The following is a 22,695-nucleotide window of genomic DNA, read 5'->3' as shown; positions in this document are numbered from 1 at the left end:
GATATTTGAGACAGAGAGTGAGTGTGTGTGTGTGTATGCACTGAATGTGAGTATATGCTTATATACCGTGGTTTTAAGTGTACGTGTATATGAACATAGACACATATATGTTCCTTAAAAATTCCTAGTCCTATTTACTGGATATTTAAATTTGAAAAATATTTTGCCTTCAAAGTGATTCCAGCTAAAGAGGTAGTTAGAATTCTAGAGTTAGAGAAACATGTGATCCTTACCATGCTTTGGAGACTCTAGCAGAACATGGCACTCAGTTTCCTTTATACCGTTTTGTTCTTTTCAACTCCTCAGCTCTTGTAGGATCTCTGGCGCCTAACTCTAAAAGTCAGTTTGTTTTTCAGCTGAGCTGCTTACCTTTATTGGCGTTTAATTACTGTTTTACTCTGATGCCTATTTTTTTATCTAAATTAGTAATACTGTATAACATTTATATAGAGTTTTATGAGTTCAACACTTTATATAATCATTCACATAGCCCTTTGACATACGTGAGTATTATGTTCTACTTTTACAGATATAAAAACTGAGGTTCAGTGGGGTGGTATGTGTTATGCTTTACAGCACACATTTGAGTCTGAGTCAGTGGCACAGCTGGGAACAGAAGTCAAAATTGCATCTAGTCCGTCTCCTCAGAGGACAAACTATGATGCTTCCTTCTCAATTACTTGGAAAGAGAAGAATGTGGGCTTTCCCTCTTAAGTCCTTTGAATTAGCAGTTGCTGCAGAATGCCTACTACTGTTTCTTGAATTTAAAAAAAAAGTCTGCCAAATATTATTCTAAAAATTAGTGGCTTTCCTTTATTTATTTATTTATTTATTTATTTATTTATTTATTTATTTATTTTTGAGAGAGCCTCACTCTGTCTCCCAGGCTGGAATACAGTGGAGCATCATAGCTCACTGCACCCTCAAACTCCTGGGCTCGAGCGATCCTCCTACCTCATCCTTTGATGTAGCTGGGACTAAAGGTGCATGTCTCCACACCTGGCTAACATTTTTTTTTAAGAAATGGGGTTTCTCTATGTTGCCCAGACTAGGCTCGAACTCCTGGGCTCATGCAGTTCTCCAACCTCGATCTCCCAAAGTGCTAGGATTACAGCCATGAGCCAGTGCGCCGTGCCTCCATTTTCTTAAAGTAGAACTTAAGTAGAACTTTAAAAATGTTTTTACCAGCCAGGTACAGTGGCTCACTCCTATAATCCCAGCACTTTGGGAGGCCGAGGTGGGCAGATCGCGTGAGGTCAGGAATTGGAGACCAGCCTGGCCAGCATGGTGAAACTCCATCTCTACTAAAAATACAAAAATTAGCCGGGCGTGGTGGCACACACCTGTAGTCCCAGCCACTCAGACGGCTGAGGCAGGAAAATCAGTTGAACCCAGGAGGCAGAGGCAGAGGTTGCAGTGAGCCGAGATCACGCCACTGCACTCCAGCCTGGGCGACAGAGCAAGACTCTGTCTCAAAAAAAAAAAAAAAAATGTTTTTACCTATTTAAAACAATTCTTGTTAGTTTTACCCTCACAAATTTTGTCTTTTTTTTTTATTGTAATCATTCATTAGATAATTGCCACCATGCCAGGCCAGAAATTGAAAATCAAACTAATAATTCGGAGACAAGCGTTCTTTTTTCAAGTTTATCACAGACTAAATACCTGATTCACTTACTTAACTCAATTATATACCTGATAATTTAGTTTGTAAAATATTACTTTCAGTTTTAAGGATGTTTTAATTTGTCTTCTAGTATCTTGTGTTGTAATAGTTTGCTGACATATAGTACTTCTTACCTTTTATGTGAGTTTCACTTTATCTTTTTACATTTTAGTAGTAAATAGTCACCTTTAAAACATTAATTTTATGCCTATACTAGGCAGGAAAGTGTTCTCAGACAGCATCTCAGTTACGTTGTCAAATGGATTCTTAAAAGAAGAAAAGCTGGGTGCAGTGATGTATGCCTGTAGTCCCAGATACTTAGGAGGCTGAAGCAGGAAGATTGCTTGAGCCCAGGAGTTTGAGGCTTGTAGTTCATTGTTACCATGTCTGTGAATAGCCACTGCACTCCAGCCTGGGCAACACAGCAAGACTCCATCTCTTAAAAAGAAAAAAAAAGAGAGAGAGAAAGAAAAGAGGAGAGGGAAGAAAGAAAAGAAAAAAAGAAAGGAAAAGAAAAGAAAAAGAATCTTCTGACAAAATAGGCCATGCATTAGGCCAAACATTTTAGTGGCTGGTCTGGAATATTTATGGACTATAAATTTATCTTTAGTTCAAACCATCAGATTCATGTTTATTCTTTTAATATTTACAGTTTATTAACTATATTTATACTAACATAATGACTTTTTAAAACGGGTTTTTTTTTTCAGCAACTTAAATAAAGAAAAGTCAGCTTTACTACAGACGAAGAATCAAATGGCATTAGATTTAGAACAACTTCTAAATCATCGTGAGGTATTTTTCCTATTTTGTCATAATTTTAATCATTTTAGGCTTTTTTAAAAACTGCTATCAGGTTAAAATTATTGGATCCCGGTTGTGCATGTTCATTAATGACTTCTCTTATTTATGTCTCACTGTAATTTTGTCCTTTTTTATTCAATTTTTGATATACTTCTTAGAGTTAATTCTTATTCCTAGAATGCCCCTTCTTGTTGTGCTGATATCTGTCACTGAATTTCCCCATATTATTTAATAATAATCTGTTTTATCTTATTCTGCAACTAAACAGTAAATTTCCTTAGTGTGCCTCTTGTCTTCTTTATCAATGTATGCCCAGTGCCTGTAGTGTAGATAGAGTATTTGTGTTGAGCGTTAAAGTTCATAAAATTATTTTCTTTCTTCATTTGTTCCCTACCAAAATTCTTTTAGAGTAAATATAATTCCTATTTTATAGATGGAGAAATGAGTTTTAAGTGGCTTGCCCATGGCAGTTAGTAACTAAGAGATAAGTCCTGTTTTGTTTTGTTTTTTCCTTTAAGGTTTATTGAGGTATAATCTACAAAGAATAAAACTCACCTTTTTTAGCATACATGTCTGTGATTTTTGACAAATGCACACAGTTGTGTCAGCACCACCACAATCAATATATAGAATAGTTCCATTACTCCACAGAATTCCCTCATTACCCCTTTTTAGCTGACCCTTTTCCTCAACCCCCAGCCCTATCAACCACTGGTGTATTTTCTGTACCTATTGTTTACCTTTTACAAAATGCTATAAAAGTGAAATTATCAGTATATAGCCTTTTGAGTCTGGCTTTTCTCAGTTACAATAGTACATTTGCAATTCATCTATGTTGTTGCAATATAGATGTATAGTATATTGACCTCAAGTGATCCGCCTGCTTCAGCCTCCCAAAGTGCTGGGACTACAGGTGTGAGCCTGTATATACATCTACATTAGTCATATGTTTCCTTCTTATTGCTGAGTAATAAGCCATTATATGGATGTAACCCAGTTTGTTAATTCATTCGCAGTTTATGGACATTTGAGTTGTTTCCATTTGAGGACATCTCCAAATAAAATAGCTGTAAACAATTATGTACACATTTTTATATAAACATAAGTTTCCATTTCTCTTGGGTAAATACCCAGGAACATGATTACTGCGTTGTATGGCAGGTGTATGTTTAAGTTTATAAGAAACTGTCAAAATTTTCCAAAGTTACTATACTTTTGCATTCCCCCTCTATGATGAATGAGAGTTCCAGTTTCTGTGCATACTCACCAACCACTGGTATTGTTAACACAAAGCCTTTTTTCTACTGAACTATCACTGCCTCTTCTTAGCCATCTTTTTACCATTTTGTTATTCTAATAGAAAAAGAAACTTTTTTTTTTTTTTTTTTTTTTTTTGAGGCAGGGTCTCGCACTGTCACCCAGGCTGGAGTGCAGTGGCATGAACTCGGCTCACGGCAACCTCTGCCTTCCGAGTTCAAGCGAATCTCTTGGCTTAACCTCCTGAGTACCCAGGATTACAGGTGCATGCCACCATGCCATCTAATTTTTGTGTTTTTAATAGAGACTGGGTTTCGGCATGGTTGGCCAGGCTGATCTTAAATTCCTGACCTCAAGTGATCTGCCCGCCTCAGCCTCCCAAAGTGCTGGGATTACAGGTGTGAGCCACCGCACCCGACCAGAAAACAAAACAGTTAAAACATATCGTTGGTTTATGAGTATCCTCATACTAGTCTGGGAGAGGTATACCAGATGTTGGGAAGAAATTACTGGGAGAATATTGTTGAGAGAGGGGAACTGGAAACTTACTGAAAGCAGTTCAAAGGTATATATCCTAGAGATGATGTCAGAAGAATTGGAGGATTGTCTGTATCTGAGAAATGGCATTGGAGTGAGTTCTCTTAAAGGTGTCTTCTATGTGATGGGTGAAAAGGATAAGAAAGTGTCCCAGGACTAGATTGTAATGATAACATTTAGGAAGATAAGTCAATCTAACAACAGGTTACAGAGCTAGGAAAAGCTTCTCTGAAGATATTTATTCTTTCTTCTGAGTTCGGACATTCTAGACCTTATCCATCACTGCTGCTATCACTTATGTCCTAGGATTCTGCTTTCAAGTAATTGTTTCTTCACTGTGGAAACCTGATTCATTCACTATGTGGAATTTTCACAAGTGTTTTTGAAATTAAATATTTAAGAGTAGTAACTACAGATGACCATTCAGCCATATCAACTACATTTTTTTAAAGCTAGATATTAATTTTTTCTTCAGAATGGCAATTCTCATTTGATTTTAAGGGGATGTGCTACACTGAAAAATATATGAGCAGTTCCAACACTTGGAATCACATTACTCATGAGTCCAAATAAAAACCAAAAAACTTTGCATGGTGGATTGAGAAGAAAATACGTTTAAGCATGCAAATTAAATTCTAGCAGAGTGGGGCACAGTGTCACACACCTGTAGTCCCAGGTACTCTGGAGGCTAAGGCAGGAGGATCACTTGAGCACAGGAGTTTGAGACTATAGTGCACTCTGATCTCACCTGTGAATAGCCACTGCACTCCAGCCTGAGCAACGTAGTGCAACCCTGTCTTTTAAAAAAGAAAGAAAGAGAAAGAGGGAGGAAAGGTTAGAGGGAAGGAGAGGAAGAAGAAGGAAGAAAGGAAGGGAAGGAGGGAGAAATTTAAACACTAGCAAGATGTAACTACTCATTAATTGCCTACTACTACATGTCATTACTGATATTTGTATGGATGCATATTTAGATAATTGTCAGTTTTTATGTATTTGGCAGTATATCTTTATTTTGGCAAGTATGTCTTAATAATTTAACATTGTATAGCTTTTGATGATACCAAACATCTAAAGAAAAGCAACTTTTTTTGTTTTAAAGCAAAGTAAAAATTAAAGCTTAGTAAAACAAATCTGATGTTATTAATCATTTTCTAAGAAACCATTTACTACCAACTTACATCATACATGCATATGCAAAGGCCTCTGCAAATTGCATATATGGAAAGAAAACAGCTGGTGTGACCCCCTAGAAATGCTTGGCCATGCACTTGAACATTTACCTGATGAAACAAAGGGTCCATGGGATTGATTTATTCACTTGATTGTTCAGAGGATCATGTCCTCATAATAGTCAATAGATAACGTTGGTTAAGAATAATTCTGATTTTTTTTTGAAAATGAAAATCAGGGCTGGGACTAAGGTGAGGCAAGCAGGGCATCTAGGACACATGATGTAAGGAGGTGCCTACTCTCAGTGGGCAAAGAACATGGACGGCCCCTCAGAGCCACTGCCTCTTCACCTAAGGCCGCTCGCTAGCTTGCCTCACCCTGGTCAATACCCTGGGAAAATTATCTGATACCAGTCATGGTTTTAATTAGTTAAATTTGGACAGTGTAAATGAGTGATTCAAAAAGAGACCAAATGAACTTTTTAAAGTTTCTTATTTTCTTTTTTGCATTGGACAGCTCTTGCTTTAATGTTTTGTTTTGGTTTGGTTTTGAGATGGAGTCTTGCTCTGTCGCCCAGGCTGGAGTGCAGTGGCGCTATCTTGGCTCACCGCAACCTCCACCTCCCTGGTTCAAGCAATTCCCCTGCCTCAGCCCCCCAAGTAGCTGGGATTAACAGGCGCACGCCACCACACCCGGCTAATTTTTTTGTATTTTTAGTAGAGATGGGGTTTCACCACATTGGCTAGACTGGTCTCGAACTCCTGACCTCAGGCAATCCACCTGCCTCAGCCTCCCAAAGTGCTGGGATTATAGGCATGAGCCACTGCACCCAGCCTAGCTCTAACTTTTTTTAGCAGCGTCACTTAGTTCTGATTAGGCTGTATGTGTTCATGTAATGTGAAGTAAGATCACCAGTTCATTTACGTAATTCCAAAATATGTGTTAAACAGAAAAAGCAAGTAGGACAATTCTAGGTTGACAATTCAAAAACATTTGGGCCGTGACCACAGAGAGTTTTTATTTTCTATATTAGTGTTAGCTCAAAAATATTAGCTTAAAAGTGTCTTCTCTCATATTAAGATTTAGGGTGTGGTGTGACAATTTCCAGGAATGTGTATTGATCTCTTACAATTGTGTATTTCTTGAACTATGAGTGGTATATTAGATGATTTTTAGTCTTAACTTTTTTTGCGAGAAAATATATTAGACAACTAATTTCAGAATGATATAATGTGAAGAGCAGGTGGGTGTAGAGAGAAATAGGATATTTTAGGTTGACTTTTCAGACTACAAAGCTCAACTGGGTTGGGTAAATATATTAGGTTAAAGGATTTACACAACAAATACTAACTTAAAAATGTGCATAAATTGAATTGAGAGCTTATACCTGCCCACACTTCTCCATTCTAAATTCTCCAGGTTTTGTCCCTATATTCAGTAAAATGTTCATAAAGCAGAGGGGGAAAGGGCAAAATATCTCTCCTCACAGAATTTATTTTATTAAAGAACAATTTAATGTCATGCCTTCTGCTTTTATAGAAGATCAAAACAAAGTGTGATCTCTCTTGGTTTTGTAAAACTAAGGCAGTCTACTAAGTACATCCACATAAATGACATAATCTAATCTTTACTACAGTCCACTGATAAATATCATTGTCCTCATTGTTAGAGACGAAACTGATGCTGGTAAGAGTTAAATAACTCAACTGTGATTACATAGTCAAAACTAAAAGTAATTCATTTTTTCCCTGAAACAAAACTAATGTTCTTTTTCCTTAGTCTCATTTAGACAGAAAAAAACTCATGATGAATTATTGCGTATATTCCAGGAAAATTTTTGCCTCTGGGCGTGAAGTTATATTCCTCTTTCTTTTTTTCATAAAATGAAAACTTTGTAATTTAATGTGTTTCCTTTTTGTCTTCATTGCCAGAAAACTCAGAGCTGAATATCTTATCCAGGTGTTATAATCTTTTTTTCCTCTTTCACTTTTGATACCTCAGAATAACTTTATCTGTTTCCTTCAGGTGGGTTGTAATCTATCTTACTCTAAAATGTCTTCACTTGTACTTGGATTAAGACCTCTTAGGTGTAAATAAAATATAAACCTAAATAATTAGATATTAAAAAGAGGTAAAAGGAAAAGATAAACTGATAGGATCTCACTTTCAGATAACAGTAGCAAGACTTCAAATAAAACATTCATTTTGAAAAGATTTTGAGTATAAGAAATGTGATTTCAGGCCCAATGCAGTGGTTCACACTTGTAATCCCAGCACTCAAAAAGGCCAAAGTGGGAGGAACGCTTGAGGCTAGGCGTTCAACACCAGCCTGGACAACCTAGCAAGACCCCATCTTCACAAAAAAATCAAAATTTAGCTGGGCATGGTGGTGCACGTCTGTGTTCCCAGCTACTAGGGAAGTTGAAGCAGAAAGATAGCTTGAGCCCAGGAGGTTAAGGCTGCAGTGAATCATAATCACACCACTGCCCTCCAGCTTGGGTGACAGCAACACTGTCTTTTAAAAAAAGAGAAATGTGACTCCTTAAAATGGCTTCTTTCTTGAGCTTATCACTCGTAATCTTCATCAATTGCATTTAGTTTTCATCTATTTTTATCCACTCATCTTTGCCTTAACGAAACAAGATATACTAATCACCTTTGGAAATTCTAATTCTGCTTTTCTTTGTATATATTTTATCCATGTGTCCTTAGAATACAAGCTTTTGAGAGTAGGAAAAGTATCTTTCATCAGCCAAATGCCTACTAGAATACTAAGCTCAGTTGTTAGAAGCTGATGTACAAGCCCTTTTCTTATGGCTCTTGGAGCTGTAGAAGGGCAGTGGGAAGAACACCTCTTAGGAAGCTATTCCAGTATTTCAGTGAGTGAAGGTGGTGTCTTGAACTAGATTGGTGATGATGAGGTGAAACAAAAATGGACCGATTTGAAAGCTATTTAAGAATCATAATTGGCCAGGCGCGGTGGCTCAAGCCTGTAATCCCAGCACTTGTGGAGGCCGAGGGGGGCAGATCACAAGATCAGGAGATCGAGACCATCCTGCCTAACGGGGTGAAACCCGTCTCTACTAAAAATACAAAAATTTAGCCAGGCATGGTGGCGGGCACCTGTAGTCCCAGCTACTCGGGAGGCTGAGGCAGGAGAATGGCATGAACCCGGGAGGCGGAGGTTGCAGCGAGCTGAGATTGTGCCACTGCACTGCAGCCTTGGCAATGACAGAGCGAGACTCCGTCTCAAAAAAAGAAAATTAAAAAGCGTAATCACAGGGCTTGGTGATTGAGTCCATTAGGGACTGATGAAGAGAGGAGGAATGAGAATTGATGCCTAGGTTTTTGGCTTGTGTCTTTAGTGGTTCTACAAAGAACCTAGAAGAAAGAGGTTTGGGGAAGAAAAGTTCAAGGAAATATCTAAGTGGGTATATACACTAGAGAGTTGGAAATGTAGGTTCTTGTGCCCAAGAAAGAGAATTCATCTGTTAATAGAAATTTGAAAGTCACAACATAAAGATGTTACTTTACATAGAAATAGAGTAAATGAACTAGTGAGACTATATAGAGTAAGAACAGAAAAAGGCCTGTGATAGAATCTTAATGAGTACCAGCATTTAAGGGAAGGGCACAGGAAAAAGTGCTTACACAAAGAAGAGTGAAGAGTGACCAGCATCAGTGACGAGCATCAGGAAGAGAGTAGAGTCCCTAAAGCCCAGGGAGAACCATTCATAACAGAGCCAGTTGTCCGCAGTGACATGTGCTCTCAAGAGGTCAGGCCAAAGAAAGATTTTTTAAAAAGAGTCATTTGGATTTAATAAGAGCCAAAGGACCTGCACGGTGGCTCATGCCTGTAATCCCAGCACTTGAGGAGGCTGAAGCAGACAGACCACTTGAGCTCAGGAGTTCAAGACCAGCCTGGCCAACATGGCGAAACCCCATCTCTACAAAAGATACATAAATTAGCCAGGCCTGGGGGCATGCACCCGTAGTCCCAGCTACTTGGGAGGCTGAGGTGGGAGGATCTGGGAGAATTGCTTGAGCCCAGGAGGTGGAGGTTGCAGTGAGCCAAGATCGTGCCACTGCACTCCACCCTGGGTGACAGAGTCAGAGCCCTATCTCCAAAAAAGAAAAAAAGATGCTAAAGCAGTTTCAATGGAGCTGGAGCTAAAAAGCAGATTCCAGTGGAAAATAGGCAATCCTTAGAATATTTGAAGAAGAAAAGATAGGACAATTGAGGAAGGGGCATGAGATGAAGAGCTTTTGCCAAGCCAGGCACGGTAACTCACACTTGTAATCCCAACACTTTGGGAGGTGGAGGAACTCCCAGGAGTTCGAGACCAGCCTGGCCAACGTGGTGAAACCCCGTCTCTACTAAAAACACAAAAATTCTCCGGGCGTGGTGGCAGACGCCTGTAGTCCCAGCTACTCAGGAGCCTGCGGCAGGAGAATCCCTTGAACCCAGGAGGTGGAGGTTGCAGTGAGCTGAGATCATGCCACTGCACTCCAGCCTGGGTGACAGAGCAAGACTCTGTCTCAAAAAAAAAAAAAAAAAAAAAAGAGCTTTTGCCTCTCAAAGCTAGAGATCACCCAATTTAAATGGTGACAGGAAGAAGCAAAATAGACATTAAAATTACAAAAAAGAAAGGGATAATCAATTGAGCAAAAGTGATAGGAAAGGAGATCCATAGCAGAGTCATGGGAATCAGCTTTAGACCACCAGTGTTACATTTTCCATTTTGAAGAGTAGAAAAAAGAATTATGTGAAAATAGAAGTTTATAGGTTTAGTGGTAAGTATTTAGAGAGTTCCCATCTAATGGATGTTTTCTAATAGAAAGAGATATGGTACAGTCAGTGTTTTGAGAAAAATGAATTTTGAAGTAGCTGTGTAATAAATGAATGATGTACATAAAAGAATTGCCAAGTTGAAATGTTATGTACTTATAGTAGTACCATTCTGTGTAATTTTTCTTTAGCAGCATTTACCACCCCAGGTGTAAACATAGAAGATGGAAACTAGACTGATCCAGAATTACATTTTACTTTCTACTATATGTACATATAAATATGTTCAACTCTCTCATTAAATTGTAAGACTAGCATTACCTTTATATTCCTTACGTCTTCTACATTTTGAAATACTATGGAAAAAGCCAGCAGTCAGACAGACAAGACTTGTATTCATATCCCAGCTCTGCTACTTAATAGCAATGCATTTTTGAGACAATAATTTCACCCCTCTAAACTCAGTTACTCATCTGTAAATAAAGGTAATATCTACTTTGCAAGGTTCTGTGAGAATTAATATAGCAATGTTCCTGGAATATAACAGAACTCAATGAATGTAGTTCCCTTTCCTCATTTCCTTCTGTGTCAAGGGTCTTTTCGAATATTATCTATCATTTGAGACGGCACGGTGGCTCCTACCTGTACCCAGCACTTAGGAAGGCCAAGGCAGGCAGATCGCTTGAGCTCAAGAGTTCAAGATCAGCCTGGGCAACATGGTGAAGCTGTCTCTACAAAAAATATGAAAATTATCCAGGGATGGTGGCGCACGTCTGTAGTCCCAGCTTCTCAGGAAGCTGAGGTGAGAGGATTGCTTGTGCCTAAGAGGTTGAGGCTGCAGTGAGCGGTGATCATGCCACTACAGTCCAGCCTGGGTAACAGAGCTAGACCCTATCTAAAAAAAACACAAAAAATAAAAATTAAAAAAATCATCTATTCTTTGAAGCCCTCCCTAACTCAACAAAGAAAACATACCTTTTTCTACCTCATTCCTATAATTTTTTAAGTATTTCTGTTAATGTTCATATTACTATGTAATTAAGCATCTGTCTTACCCATTAGATTGACAAATTCCTTTTTGTATTTTAGCCTTTAGCACAATATTTAGCAGATAATAAGTACTCATTCAGATGTTTCTTAAACTAATGGTTCTTTTCAATCTTCAATAATATAAAGCTGTCAAATAGAAAGCTTTAGAAACTGTCATCAAAAAATAAGTGTCACTCTGATACTGAACTATTTTAGCTGAAGAAAGCACAGAAGCTTTCCTGTATCCAAGGACAATTTTAGATACTACTACTGAAATTTTAGTTACATACTACTTTTACATACAATTTTAGATACATACTACTGAAAGTAGGCCATAGGAAGTCATATCCCAAAGGTTTGTCTACAATAGAGCTACTTCCTAAAACCTTGGAGATGGTAGTTGTAGGCACAGCAACCTCTATGGTTATCACACTTATACAGAATCATATATATTTGTGGAATATAAAACATCTGTTGTGGCTGGGCAGGGTAGCTCAGGCCTCTGATCCCATCACTTTGGGAGGCCAAGGTGGGAGGATTACTTGAGTCTAGGAATTTGAGACCAGCCTGGGCAACACAGCAAGACCCCTAGCATGGTGGCACAAACCTGTAGTACCAGCTACTCGGTTGGCTGTTGTGGGAGGATCCTTTAAGCCCAGGAAGTCAAGGCTGCAGTGAGTCATGATTGCACCACTGCACTCCAGCCTGGGCAACAGAGCGAGACTGTATCAAAGAAAAAAGAAAAATTTGTTTCTGAGACCTGGGATATCTTCTATCCTCTCATTGCAGTGTTTTTGCCAATAACATCTCTCAGGGCCCACAGTCATTTCAGTTAGTATTTAACCAGAATTAATCAACCACTCCTTACTAAGTACTTAGAATGTACAAGGCCCCACACTTACCTGAACATTGAACTAATTCTTATCCTGGATAACTTTCTTCTTACAGCAGTGTATGTCACATAATGAAAAGAAAACAAACCCTACAGTTAGCCAGGTTTCTTGAAAGTGAAATCACAGTATAATTATCATTCTTTTATGGTATGTTTATGTTCCCGGATTCTAACTCATATGTTCTTTGCGATTTCTCGGAAGATTTCAGGGACATTTCAGCATCCCAAGTGCCCCTTAGGCAATCCACTTCATAAGAAGTTCCAACAAATTGCATTTTTCTTTATGTATGTCACTCTTTTGGTTCATACTTAACTGTTTTGAAATTTCTTAAGAGTATCTTTTTACATGTTTTTCTTACGCACCTATGTAGTTAAATTTTACAGTCAGCATGCTAAAAAAAAAAACTACTGAGCGGGTAAATTAATTTTTCTTTAAATGAAAGTATACTTGTTTCTCAGATTCATACATATATTTCTCATCATAGTGGTGCTCTTCAAGTTAAATTGTTTTCGATTTTTTGGATATAAATGAGTATTTTTAAAAAGAAAGATAATTATTATAGTAAAAACCAAAAACACATGTATGATACAAGTCATATTTTCCCTATAAAGTTTTAGAAAGCTTTTTTCCATGTAAGGGTGTGTGACTTCAGGTCTGAAGAAATTTAGGGAATAAAATGTTGCAAAATATACTGCAAATGTTGAATTTATACACATACTTTATGAGAAAGCTAAAGCTATTGTATTAACAGTAAGAATATATCTTGAATTTTTATGATCTTTTTCTATCAAACTCTAAAATGCTTTCAGATGAATTATGTTATACTACCCTACTTAGGAACCAGTTACAAATTACTTTCAAGTAAGTGTATCTGGGAATAAGGAATCAGAGAAAGGAAAAGTTTTAAATTAGTCTTCTCTGCTGAGAATTGGCCTTTTGCTTATGTTTTCTAGCATTCAAGAGGGAATTAGGCTTTTTACCCAAAATACATACTCGTCAGTAAATAATAAGTATGTTTAATATTGGTACATTACCTTGTAGTTATATTCATTTATTTTATTTAAGCCTCACAACAGCTCAGTCTTACACCCATTTCACAGAGGCAGCAACTGAATCACAGTTGTTCATTCTGTAAAATGTTAATTCTCCTCAGTTTTGAGTTGTGTAAAAGACATTTGAATTTCCTTTAGACTGTACTCTCTGGACCACTATATTTATATAGACTTGTATAGAACCTAATAGAACTATGTCAAAATTGTTTTGGTTTTTGTAAGTATTTTGATTTCTTCTTTAATCTTTTCATTATCTTCTTTTAAATTATAAATATCTTTGTTGTATCCTACAAGTCAGTTCAGTCTTGTGTGACCCAATATATTAATATCTCATCATAAAAATATTTTATCTGTTCATATATACCCTTTTAACTTTTTATATCACATTTTCACATCTATTATGTAACATATAGACCTAGCAATTTTTAGGTTTTTTAAGAATGAAATGTGTATTTTCCCACTGCATTTTAGAAGCTTGTGATATGTTTTCGGTTAAATTAAAAGTACATTTCTCTGACCTTTTTTTATCAGTAAGGAGCAAGTAAATGACTTCTCTTGCTATCATTTCTAACCCTGTGCTTATATGACTGTCTTAGAATAGTAGCAGCTTATAACAAACCAAACAATTCTGAGACATAGGGAGACACACACACAAAAAAAAACTACAAAACTGTAAAATAAATCTCTGAAAATATTTGGTGGCCAGGCCGGGCGCAGTGGCTCACGCCTGTAATCCCAACACTTTGGGAGGCCGAGGCGGGAGGATCACGAGGTCAGGAGATCAAGACCATCCTGGCTAACACGGTGAAACCCCATCTCTACTAAAAATACAAAAAAAAAAAAGCCAGGGCGGTGGCGGGTGCCTTGTAGTCCCAGCTATTTGGGAGGCTGAGGCAGGAGAATGGCTGAACCCAGGAGGCGGAGCTTGCAGTGAGCCGAGATCACGCTACTGCACTCCAGCCTGGGCAACAGAGTGAGACTCTGTCTCAAAAAAAAAGAGAAAGAGAAAATATTTGGTGGCCAGGAGACAATATTAATAATTATATGAGATAATTATAGTCATAATTCTGTTAGACACCATATTGGCAATATCTTGCTGTAAACTTAAGTCACTGATCCCATATCAAGGAGCTGACACTAAGAGAAGGCTGGAATACAACATGGAGAAGGTGCAGGCACTGGAGTGAGTCATACTCTGAAAACCAGTGCTCTAAGTGGAGGATAGGGTTTAAAGTCTGAAGTTGATGCTGAAAATCAACAAGAATATGCATCAAAACCTATCAGATAATACTGAAATAGTAAAGGCCAGGGTTCAGCACAGTGGGTCACACCTATAATCCCAGCACTTTGGGAGGCTGAGGCAGAAGGTTTGCTTGGAGCCCAGGAGTTGTATACTAGCTTGGTCAACATAATGAGACTCCATCTCTAGAAAAAAAAATTTTTTTTAAATAAATAATTAGCCAGATGTGGTGGCTCATGCCTATAGTCCCAGCTTCATGGGAGGCTGAGATGGGAGGATCGCTTGAGCCCGGGACTTCAAGGCTGTAGTGAGCTGTGCTTGCACCACTGCACTCCAGCCTGGGCAAGAGTGAGACCTTATCTCAAAAACAAAACAAAAAAGAAGGAAAAAAAAATTTTAATGAAAAAGTTAAGGCCAGAAACTAGACAGCAACCAGATGACTACTGTTAATAGAAGGGAAAGCAATTGCACTTGGTCACAAAGCCAGGTATCAAGAGAACATGAATGTCAGAAAGCAGAGCAGGGCAAGTAGTGAGAAGTCCAGGGTAATCAGTAATGAGATGCGCAAAAGGGTCTGAACAAACCAATCAGAACAGAATCCAGGTTCCCACACTCCTGTTTTAAGTCAACAATAGCAGTAGATTTTAATTCAGGAACCTACTTCATTGTGTTAATAATATCTTCTATCTGGATCACTGTTGAGAATTACCCTAAGATCATATCCATGATTGTGAAAGAATGTTTCAGGTGATTAGTTATGTCCCGGAGGCTGTAACAGCCCAGTTGTCTCTCATTTGCTATCATTTGTGTAAAAGCATGAGCTCTCACTAAGCCTTCAGTTGTAGATAGGGTATAGCTCCAAAAATGTTTCTGTCATCTTAAATGTATTAGAAATAAGAAGTAGAGAAACCTACTCTGCTCTAGTCAGTACTTCTTTCTTTATTCTGTTTTAGGCCCAAAAATTTTCAATGTAAGGAAAACAGGATGGTGAAAGAATTCTTTTCAGTCATAAGAGAGATGAATGAAACTGGGGATGTTTAGAGAAGATAAGACTTAGTGAAAGATAAGAAATTCAAAGTAGGCATGTAAAACAGGCAGTAAGAGACTTGTTACACATGTTTCCAAAGTCCAAATAAACCAAAGGCTAGATGCTGTGAGGAGACACATCCTGTTTTGTTCTACTTTTTTTTTTCTTTGAAATGGGAGTGTTTTGGTTTTATAGTTGAGTAAGGAAAACCTAAATTAATACCTAATTTGTCTTCATTTTTAAAGCCTGGGCTAGGTGGCCATAGAGTCAGAGGGGATTTCTTAATTTTATAGAGACTGGGTTAAATAACTTGAAGATCTCTTCCAAACCTGAAATTGTGTGTATCACAGACCTTGATAAAAGGCATCTATCTGCATTATTGTATAATGATAGCTTTGACCCCAGAAAGACCTTACTTAATTTGAATGCTATTTCACTTCTTAGTAGCTAAATGAACATGGTTAATTTTCTTGAGCCTTCTTTTTATTTATTTTTATTTAGAATTTTTTTATTTTCCTTTGGTTTTTTTTTTTTTTTGAGAAGGGGTCTTGCTGTGTTGCCCATGCTGGTCTCAAACTCCTGGACTCAAGCAATCCACCTGCCTTGGCCTCCCAAAGTGCTGGGATTATAAGCATGAGCCACCACTCCTCGCCTTCTTGAGATTTTTTACTTTTTTTATTTTTTTTATTTTATTTATTTATTTATTTATATTTTTGAGGCAGAGTCTCGCTCTGTCACCAGACTGGAGTGCAGTGGTGTGATCTCGGCTCACTGCAACCTCCATCTCCTGGGTTTATGCAATTCTCCTGCCTCAGCCTCCCAAGTAACTGGGACTACAGGCGCGTGCCACCAGGCCCAGCTAATTTTTGTATTTTTAGTAGAGACGGGGTTTCACCGTGTTGGCCAGGATGGTCTCAATCTCTTGACCTCGTGATCAACCCGCCTCTGCCTCCTAAAATGCTGGGATTATAGGCATGAGCCACCGCACCCGGCCCTTCTTGAGTCTTTGAAGCCTCAGTTTCTTCCCTTCAAAATTAAAGTAATATCTACCTCTTGGTATTTGAGTGTTAATTAAATTATTATGTAAGATACTCAGCACAAAGCCTGGTACATTGTAGATACTCAGTGAACATTCACTTCTGTCCCCTCTCTTCCTCCCTCCAGACCTAAAATTTGTATATACTTCTTTTGAGGCAAAGAGACAATCCCAGGGTGATGTTACCCTGCAAGTGGAAGCAAGTATCTAGATAGGGAGATCGAGGGGCTGTAGATAACAGCAGTTTGCAGTTGCAGATATTAATACTATTCTACAATTTGCCGTACAAAATCTGTTTTGTCGTTTATTTGGAGTATAGTGGTATTGCATTCAAAGTAACTTTTTAAAAATAATACATTAAATTTGCTTTAATAGTAGTTTAAAATTCTTGTTGAGCATTTAGAGTATAGAATGGATGACTATGAATTAAAGTTATATTTTCTTTTAAACTATTTTTAATCGTGTTAAATAGGATAATGATATTTTGCTATTTTAAAAAATTTTTATCTGTTAAAAATTCCCACTGAAGTATTTACAAGTGAAATTATCTGAGGTCGGGCACAGTGGTTCACACCCGTAATCCTAGCACTTTGGGAGGCTGAGGCAGGCAGATTGCTTGAGGTCAGGAGTTCAAGACCAACCTGGCCAACATGGTGAAACCCTGTCTCTACTAAAAATACAAAAAATTAGCCAGAAGCGGTGGCACACCCTTGTAATCCCAAGTACTCAGGAGGCTGGGGCAGGAGAATCACTTGAACCCAGGAGGGGAAGGTTGCACTGAGTGGAGATATGCCACTGCACTCCAGCCTGGGTGACAGAGTGAGTCTCCATCTCAAAAAAAAGAAAAATTATCTGAGATCTGGAATACACGTTAATATATATCAGGGGGAAAATCTGGTAAGGAAATAGATAAAACAGTGTTGACAAAACAATCCTGGTAGTTCCTCAAACAATTAAACATAGAGTTACATATAACCCAGCAGCTCTACGCCCAGGTATATACACAAAAGAAATTGAAACATATCCACACAAAAATTTACACGCAAAACTGTTCACTGTTTCAAAATGTGTCAGTGTTTATGAGTGCAACATTATTCATAATAACCAAAAAGTGGAAATAACCCAAATGTCCTTCAGCTGATGAGTAAACAAAATTTGGTATATCCATGCAGTGGAATATGATTTTGCCATAAAAGGAAGGAAGTACTGATAGATGGTACAACATGGATGAACTTTAAAAACATTATACTAAGTGAAAGAAGCCAGTCACAAAAAAAACAGATGGTATATGATTCCACTCATGTGAACTGTCTAGAACTGGGAATTCTACAAGGACAAAAAGTAAATTGATTAGTGACAGCTTAGAACTAGAGTGGTGGGGGCATGGCAGGATAGGAGGGTATAGTAAAAGCAATCAGTTTCTTCGGTTTTGGTTTGTTTTTGTTTTTTTTTTTGAGATGATGGAAATGTTTTAAAATTGACTGTGGTAATTGTTGCATGTGTCTGTGAATATACTAAAAACCATTGAATTATACACTTCAAATGGATGAACTGTGTGGTATGTGAATTATATCTCAGGAACGCTATTTGAGAAAGAAAATATTGACAAAATGTTGATAATTGAAGTTGGGCAGTGGAAACTGGGGACTCAGTATTCTATCCCCTCCATTTTTGTGTCATTGAAAATTTCCATCATAAAATGCTTTATTAAAAAATGCCCAGCCAGGCACTGAGGCTCATGCCTGTAATCTCAGCACTTTGGGAGCCTGACACAGGTGGATCACTTGAGGTCAGGAGTTCGAAATCAGACTGGCCAACATGGTGAAACCCCGTGTACACTAAAAATACAAAAATTAGCTGGGTGTGGTGGTGCACACCTGTAGTCTCAGCTACTGTGGAGGCTGAGGCAGGAGAATCATTTGAACCCAGGAGACAGAGGTTGCAGTGAACTGAGATGGCACCACTGCATTCCAGCCTGGGCAACAAAGAAAGACTCCGTCTCAAAAAAATGCCAGGCACAGTGGCTCACACCTGTAATCCCAGCACTTTGGGAGGCCGAGGCAGGTGGATCACCTGAGACCAGGAGTTCGAGACCAGCCAACATGGTGAAACCCTGTCTCTACTAAAAATACAAAAATTAGCCAGGCATGGTGGCGTGCACCTGTAGTCCCAGCTACACGGGAGGCTGAGGCAGGAGAATCGCTTGAACTTGGGAGGCAGAGGTTGTGGTGAGCCAAGATCGTGCCACTACACTCCAGCCTGTGTGACAGAGCAAGATTCCATCTCTCCATCTCAAAAAAAAAAAAACCTTTTAAATGAAGTTTAAAGCTGGGCACGGTGGCTCACACCTGTAATACCAGCACTTTGGAAGGCCAAGGTGGGTGGATCACCCAAGGTCAGGAGTTTGAGCCCAGCCTGGCCAACATAGTGAAACCCCATCTCTACTGAAAACACAAAAATTAGCCAAGTGTGGTGGCACATGCCTGTAATCCCAGCTACTCAGGAGACTGAGGTAGGAGAATCGTTTGAACCCGGAAGGTGGAGGTTGCAGTGAGCCAAGATCGTGCCACTGCACTCCAGCCTGAGCAACAGAGCGAGACTCCATCTCAAATAAATAAATAAATTAATTAATTTTAAATATCCAAAATATATATGTATTTAGTTTAAAACAAGGCTGGTTTTTACCTTGTGTTACTTCAAGAGAGATGCACAGAGTTATATGACTTACTAGTCACGATGCATTGTTATTCCTATATAAAAGCACTTCCATTTAACCTCCAGTGGAGCACATAGTTTGCATTATGCTTGTCAAAGCTATTTTCGTCAAGAAATGCTATCTGTGTGTCTCCTTGCCAACATCTTTGCAGAGTTTACAACTTTCAGCAATTTATTGGCATCAACTATGCAATACTGTTAAGCAGCTGCTGTACAGCTGAGCTGTTTTAATATGCCACCACTTATGCAAATAGTTAATATTAAATGGCCAAGATACATGCTTTTGGATTCAAAAGAACAGTTTCTCTCTCTCATAGAGATTGTTTATGCAGTCATCATCATCATCATCTGGAAATTTCACAAGAACGTCCTTGCCCTTAACTCTTCAATTTTGAAAAGTAATTATTATACTGCAACATAGTTTTTGTTATTTAGTTTTTAGTTTTATTCCAAGTTTCAGTTGTATAATCAAATGCAATTCTTCATTTGTTAATGAATGGCTCGTTCATTCATATAGTAATGGTAATTTTATTATGTATTTAATATACTAGAATTACAACATGTACTGTTAACTTTCTGAAAGTTAGTGTAAAAGCATATCAGATTTTATCAGACTACGTTATAGAATAGTATTGAAACGTTTCAGCTGGCCAGATTTGGTGGCTCACGCCTGTAATCCCAGCACTTTGGGAGGCTGAGGCAGGTGGATCACTTGAGCCTAGGAATTCAAGACCAGCCTGGGCAACACACCCCTATCTCAAATTTTTTTTTTTTTTTTAGATGGAGTCTCGCTCTGTCGCCCAGGCTGGAGTGCAGTGGCACTATCTCGGCTCACTGCAACCTCCGCCTCCCGGATTCACGCCATTCTCCTGCCTCAGCTTCCCAAGTAGTTGGGACTACAGGCGCCCGCCACCTCGCCTGGCTAATTTTTTGTGTTTTTAGTAGAGACAGGGTTTCACCATGTTAGCCAGGATGGTCTCGATCTCCTGACCTCGTGATCCACCCATCTTGGCCTCCCAAAGTGCTGGGATTACAGGCGTCAGCCACTGCGCCCGGCCCCCGTCTCAATTTTTTTAAAACTGTCTCAGCTGGGCACAGTGGCTCACACTTTTAATCCCAGAGTTTTGGTAAGCCAAGATGGGAAGATAGCTTAAGCTCGGGAGTTTGAGGCTGCAGAGAGCTACAGTCGCACCACTGCAGTCCAGCCTGGACATAAGAGTGAGACCCTATCTCAATCAGTCAATCAATGTCTTAAACAAGTAGTAAAAGGAAAAGAGGATTGAGGGAAGGCACTTTTACAGTTTTTGAATTTTACAATGAACAAATAATATTTCTATAAATTTAAAACAATTTAAAAAATATTTTGAAAATAGCTTTCTAAATTAATGAAGCATCTGCCAGGCCTAGGCTAGAACTGCCAGAATGAAACGAAGCTCTAGATTAGAATATTCTACATTTTGTCATTTTGGGAAGGGAGCTTACTTTCTGCCTGAGAACCTTAGGGTAAATCCTGCTACACAAATTATCGCATCCATGTACACAGAGATTGTACTCAACGGTGTCATTAAGATGAATAGCCCCACTTTGGGATGCCGAGGCAGGCAGATCACTTGAACTCACAAGTTTGAGACCAGCCTGTGCAACGTGGTGAAACCCCATCTCCACAAAAATAAAAGATAAAAAAATAAAAATAAATTAGCCAGGCATGGTGGTACATGCCTGGAGTTCCAGCTGCTAAGGAGGCTGAGGTGGGACGATTGCTTGAGCCTGGGAAGCAGAGGTTGCAGTGAGCCAAAATCGCATCATTGCACTCCAGCCTGGGTGATAGAGCCAGACTTTGTCTCAGAAAAAAAAAAAAAAGGCCATACGGCAGAAAGAAAACATGTGAGCTGGTCGTTTATTCATAAATGGGATCACACAACCAAAAACTATCAGAAACTGGAAGAAAAAGCATAGAAGGAAAAAATTAGCAATAAACAGATAAACTGACCCCCCTCCCCAGAGGGAAAAACAAATTCTAGAGCAGAAAAGAACTTCCACATTGTTATAATTAATTTCTTCAGAAAGATTTGGGAAAGTAATATTTCTGTAATATAAAAATCAGTGGGCAAGATGCAGTGGCTCACGCCTGTAATCCCCACATTTTGAGAGGCCAAGGCGAGTGGATTGCTTGAGTCCAGCCTGGGCTACATGGCAAAACCCCATTTATACAAAAAAATACAAAAATAATTAGCCGGGCATGGTTGGTGCATGCCTGTAGACCCAGCTACTCAGGAGACTAAGGTGGGAGGATCGCTTGAGCCCAGGAGGCGGAGGTTGCAGTAAGCCAAGATTGTGCCACTGCACTCCAGCCTGGGTGACAGAGCAAGACTTGTCTCCAAAAAATAAAAATGAAAAAAATTTGTGATATTTTGAAGAATTGGGAAAATCAAAATCATGAAATAAATAAAGTATAAGTAAAAATGCCAATAGAGGGATAAAGGAAAAGTTAAGAAACCCTCCAAAAACTTATAAAAAGGTAAAAAGATGGAACACCAAAGGACATAGAAGATTCTCGCAAGAAGGAAAATACCTACAAGGAAATAAAGAATCAGGATGGCATCCTGGCTAACACGGTGAAACCCTGTCTCTACTAAAAATACAAAAAATTAGGTGGGCGTAGTGACGGGCGCCTGTAGTCCCAGCTACTCGGGAGGCTGAGGCAGGAGAATGGTGTGAACCTGGGAGGCAGAGCTTGCAGTGAGCTAAGATTGCGGCACTGCACTCTAGCCTGGGCGACAGAGCGAGACTCCGTTTAAAAAAAAAAAAAAAAACGAATCAGGATGGCATCAGAGTTTTCAGAAATTTGATTTTAGAAGACAGAGCAGTAATACCACGAAAGCACATTTCTTTTACAGCACCAGCACCCTCTCAGAACATTAATAAATTGTATGCCATCAAATAACAAACAGAATGAGGGAGGAAAGAGTTCAAGACTAGCCTGGGTAACAAAGTCTCTACAGAAAGTTAAAAAGTTAGCCGGGGACAGTGGTAGGTGCCTGTGGTGCCAGCGGCTCAGGAGACTAAAGCAGTAGGATCCCTTGAGCCCCGGAGTGAAGGCACTGCAGTGAGCCATATTTGCGCCACCGCACTGCAGCCTGAGCAACAGAGCAAGAACCTGTCTCAAAAAAAAAAAAGAGAGAGAGGCCAGGCACGGTGGCTCACGCTTGTAATCCCAGCACTTTGGGAGGCCGAGGCGGGCGGATCACGAGGTCAGGAGATCGAGACCACGGTGAAACCCCGTCTCTACTAAAAATACAAAAAATTAGCCGGGCGTGGTGGTGGGTGCCTATAGTCCCAGCTACTCGGAGAGACTGAGGCAGGAGAATGGCGTGAACCCGGGAGGCGGAGCTTGCAGTGAGCCGAGATCGCGCCACTGCACTCCAGCCTAGGTGACAGAGCAAGACTCCGTCTCAAAAAAAAAAAAAAGAGGGAGGTAGA

General features: G+C 39.1%; 1 protein-coding gene across 7 annotated transcripts in view; it reads left to right on the top strand.

Annotated features, from left to right (window-relative positions):
* The window catches only part of PIBF1 (progesterone immunomodulatory binding factor 1), a 234,306-nt gene that overhangs the window by 190,709 nt on the left and 20,902 nt on the right, over window positions 1-22,695 (top strand). For 5 of the 7 annotated variants that reach the window (XR_008651366.2, XM_055244706.2, XM_055244704.2 and 2 more), the window contains one exon: window positions 2,377-2,461. The exons of the other annotated variants lie outside the window; for them this stretch is intronic. Coding sequence is in view for 4 of the 5 variants with exons in the window: in XM_055244706.2 (XP_055100681.2) it covers window positions 2,377-2,461 (85 nt within the window). In the remaining variant the exon portion in view is untranslated. The remainder of the gene's footprint in view (window positions 1-2,376; window positions 2,462-22,695) is intronic. 7 annotated transcript variants of the gene reach the window in all.

Source organism: Symphalangus syndactylus, chromosome 15 (assembly GCF_028878055.3).
Source record: "Symphalangus syndactylus isolate Jambi chromosome 15, NHGRI_mSymSyn1-v2.1_pri, whole genome shotgun sequence".
Lineage (NCBI taxonomy): Eukaryota > Metazoa > Chordata > Mammalia > Primates > Hylobatidae > Symphalangus > Symphalangus syndactylus.
The sequence above is the reverse complement of the archived record's forward strand: the minus strand, read 5'-3'. Positions and strand labels throughout refer to the sequence as shown.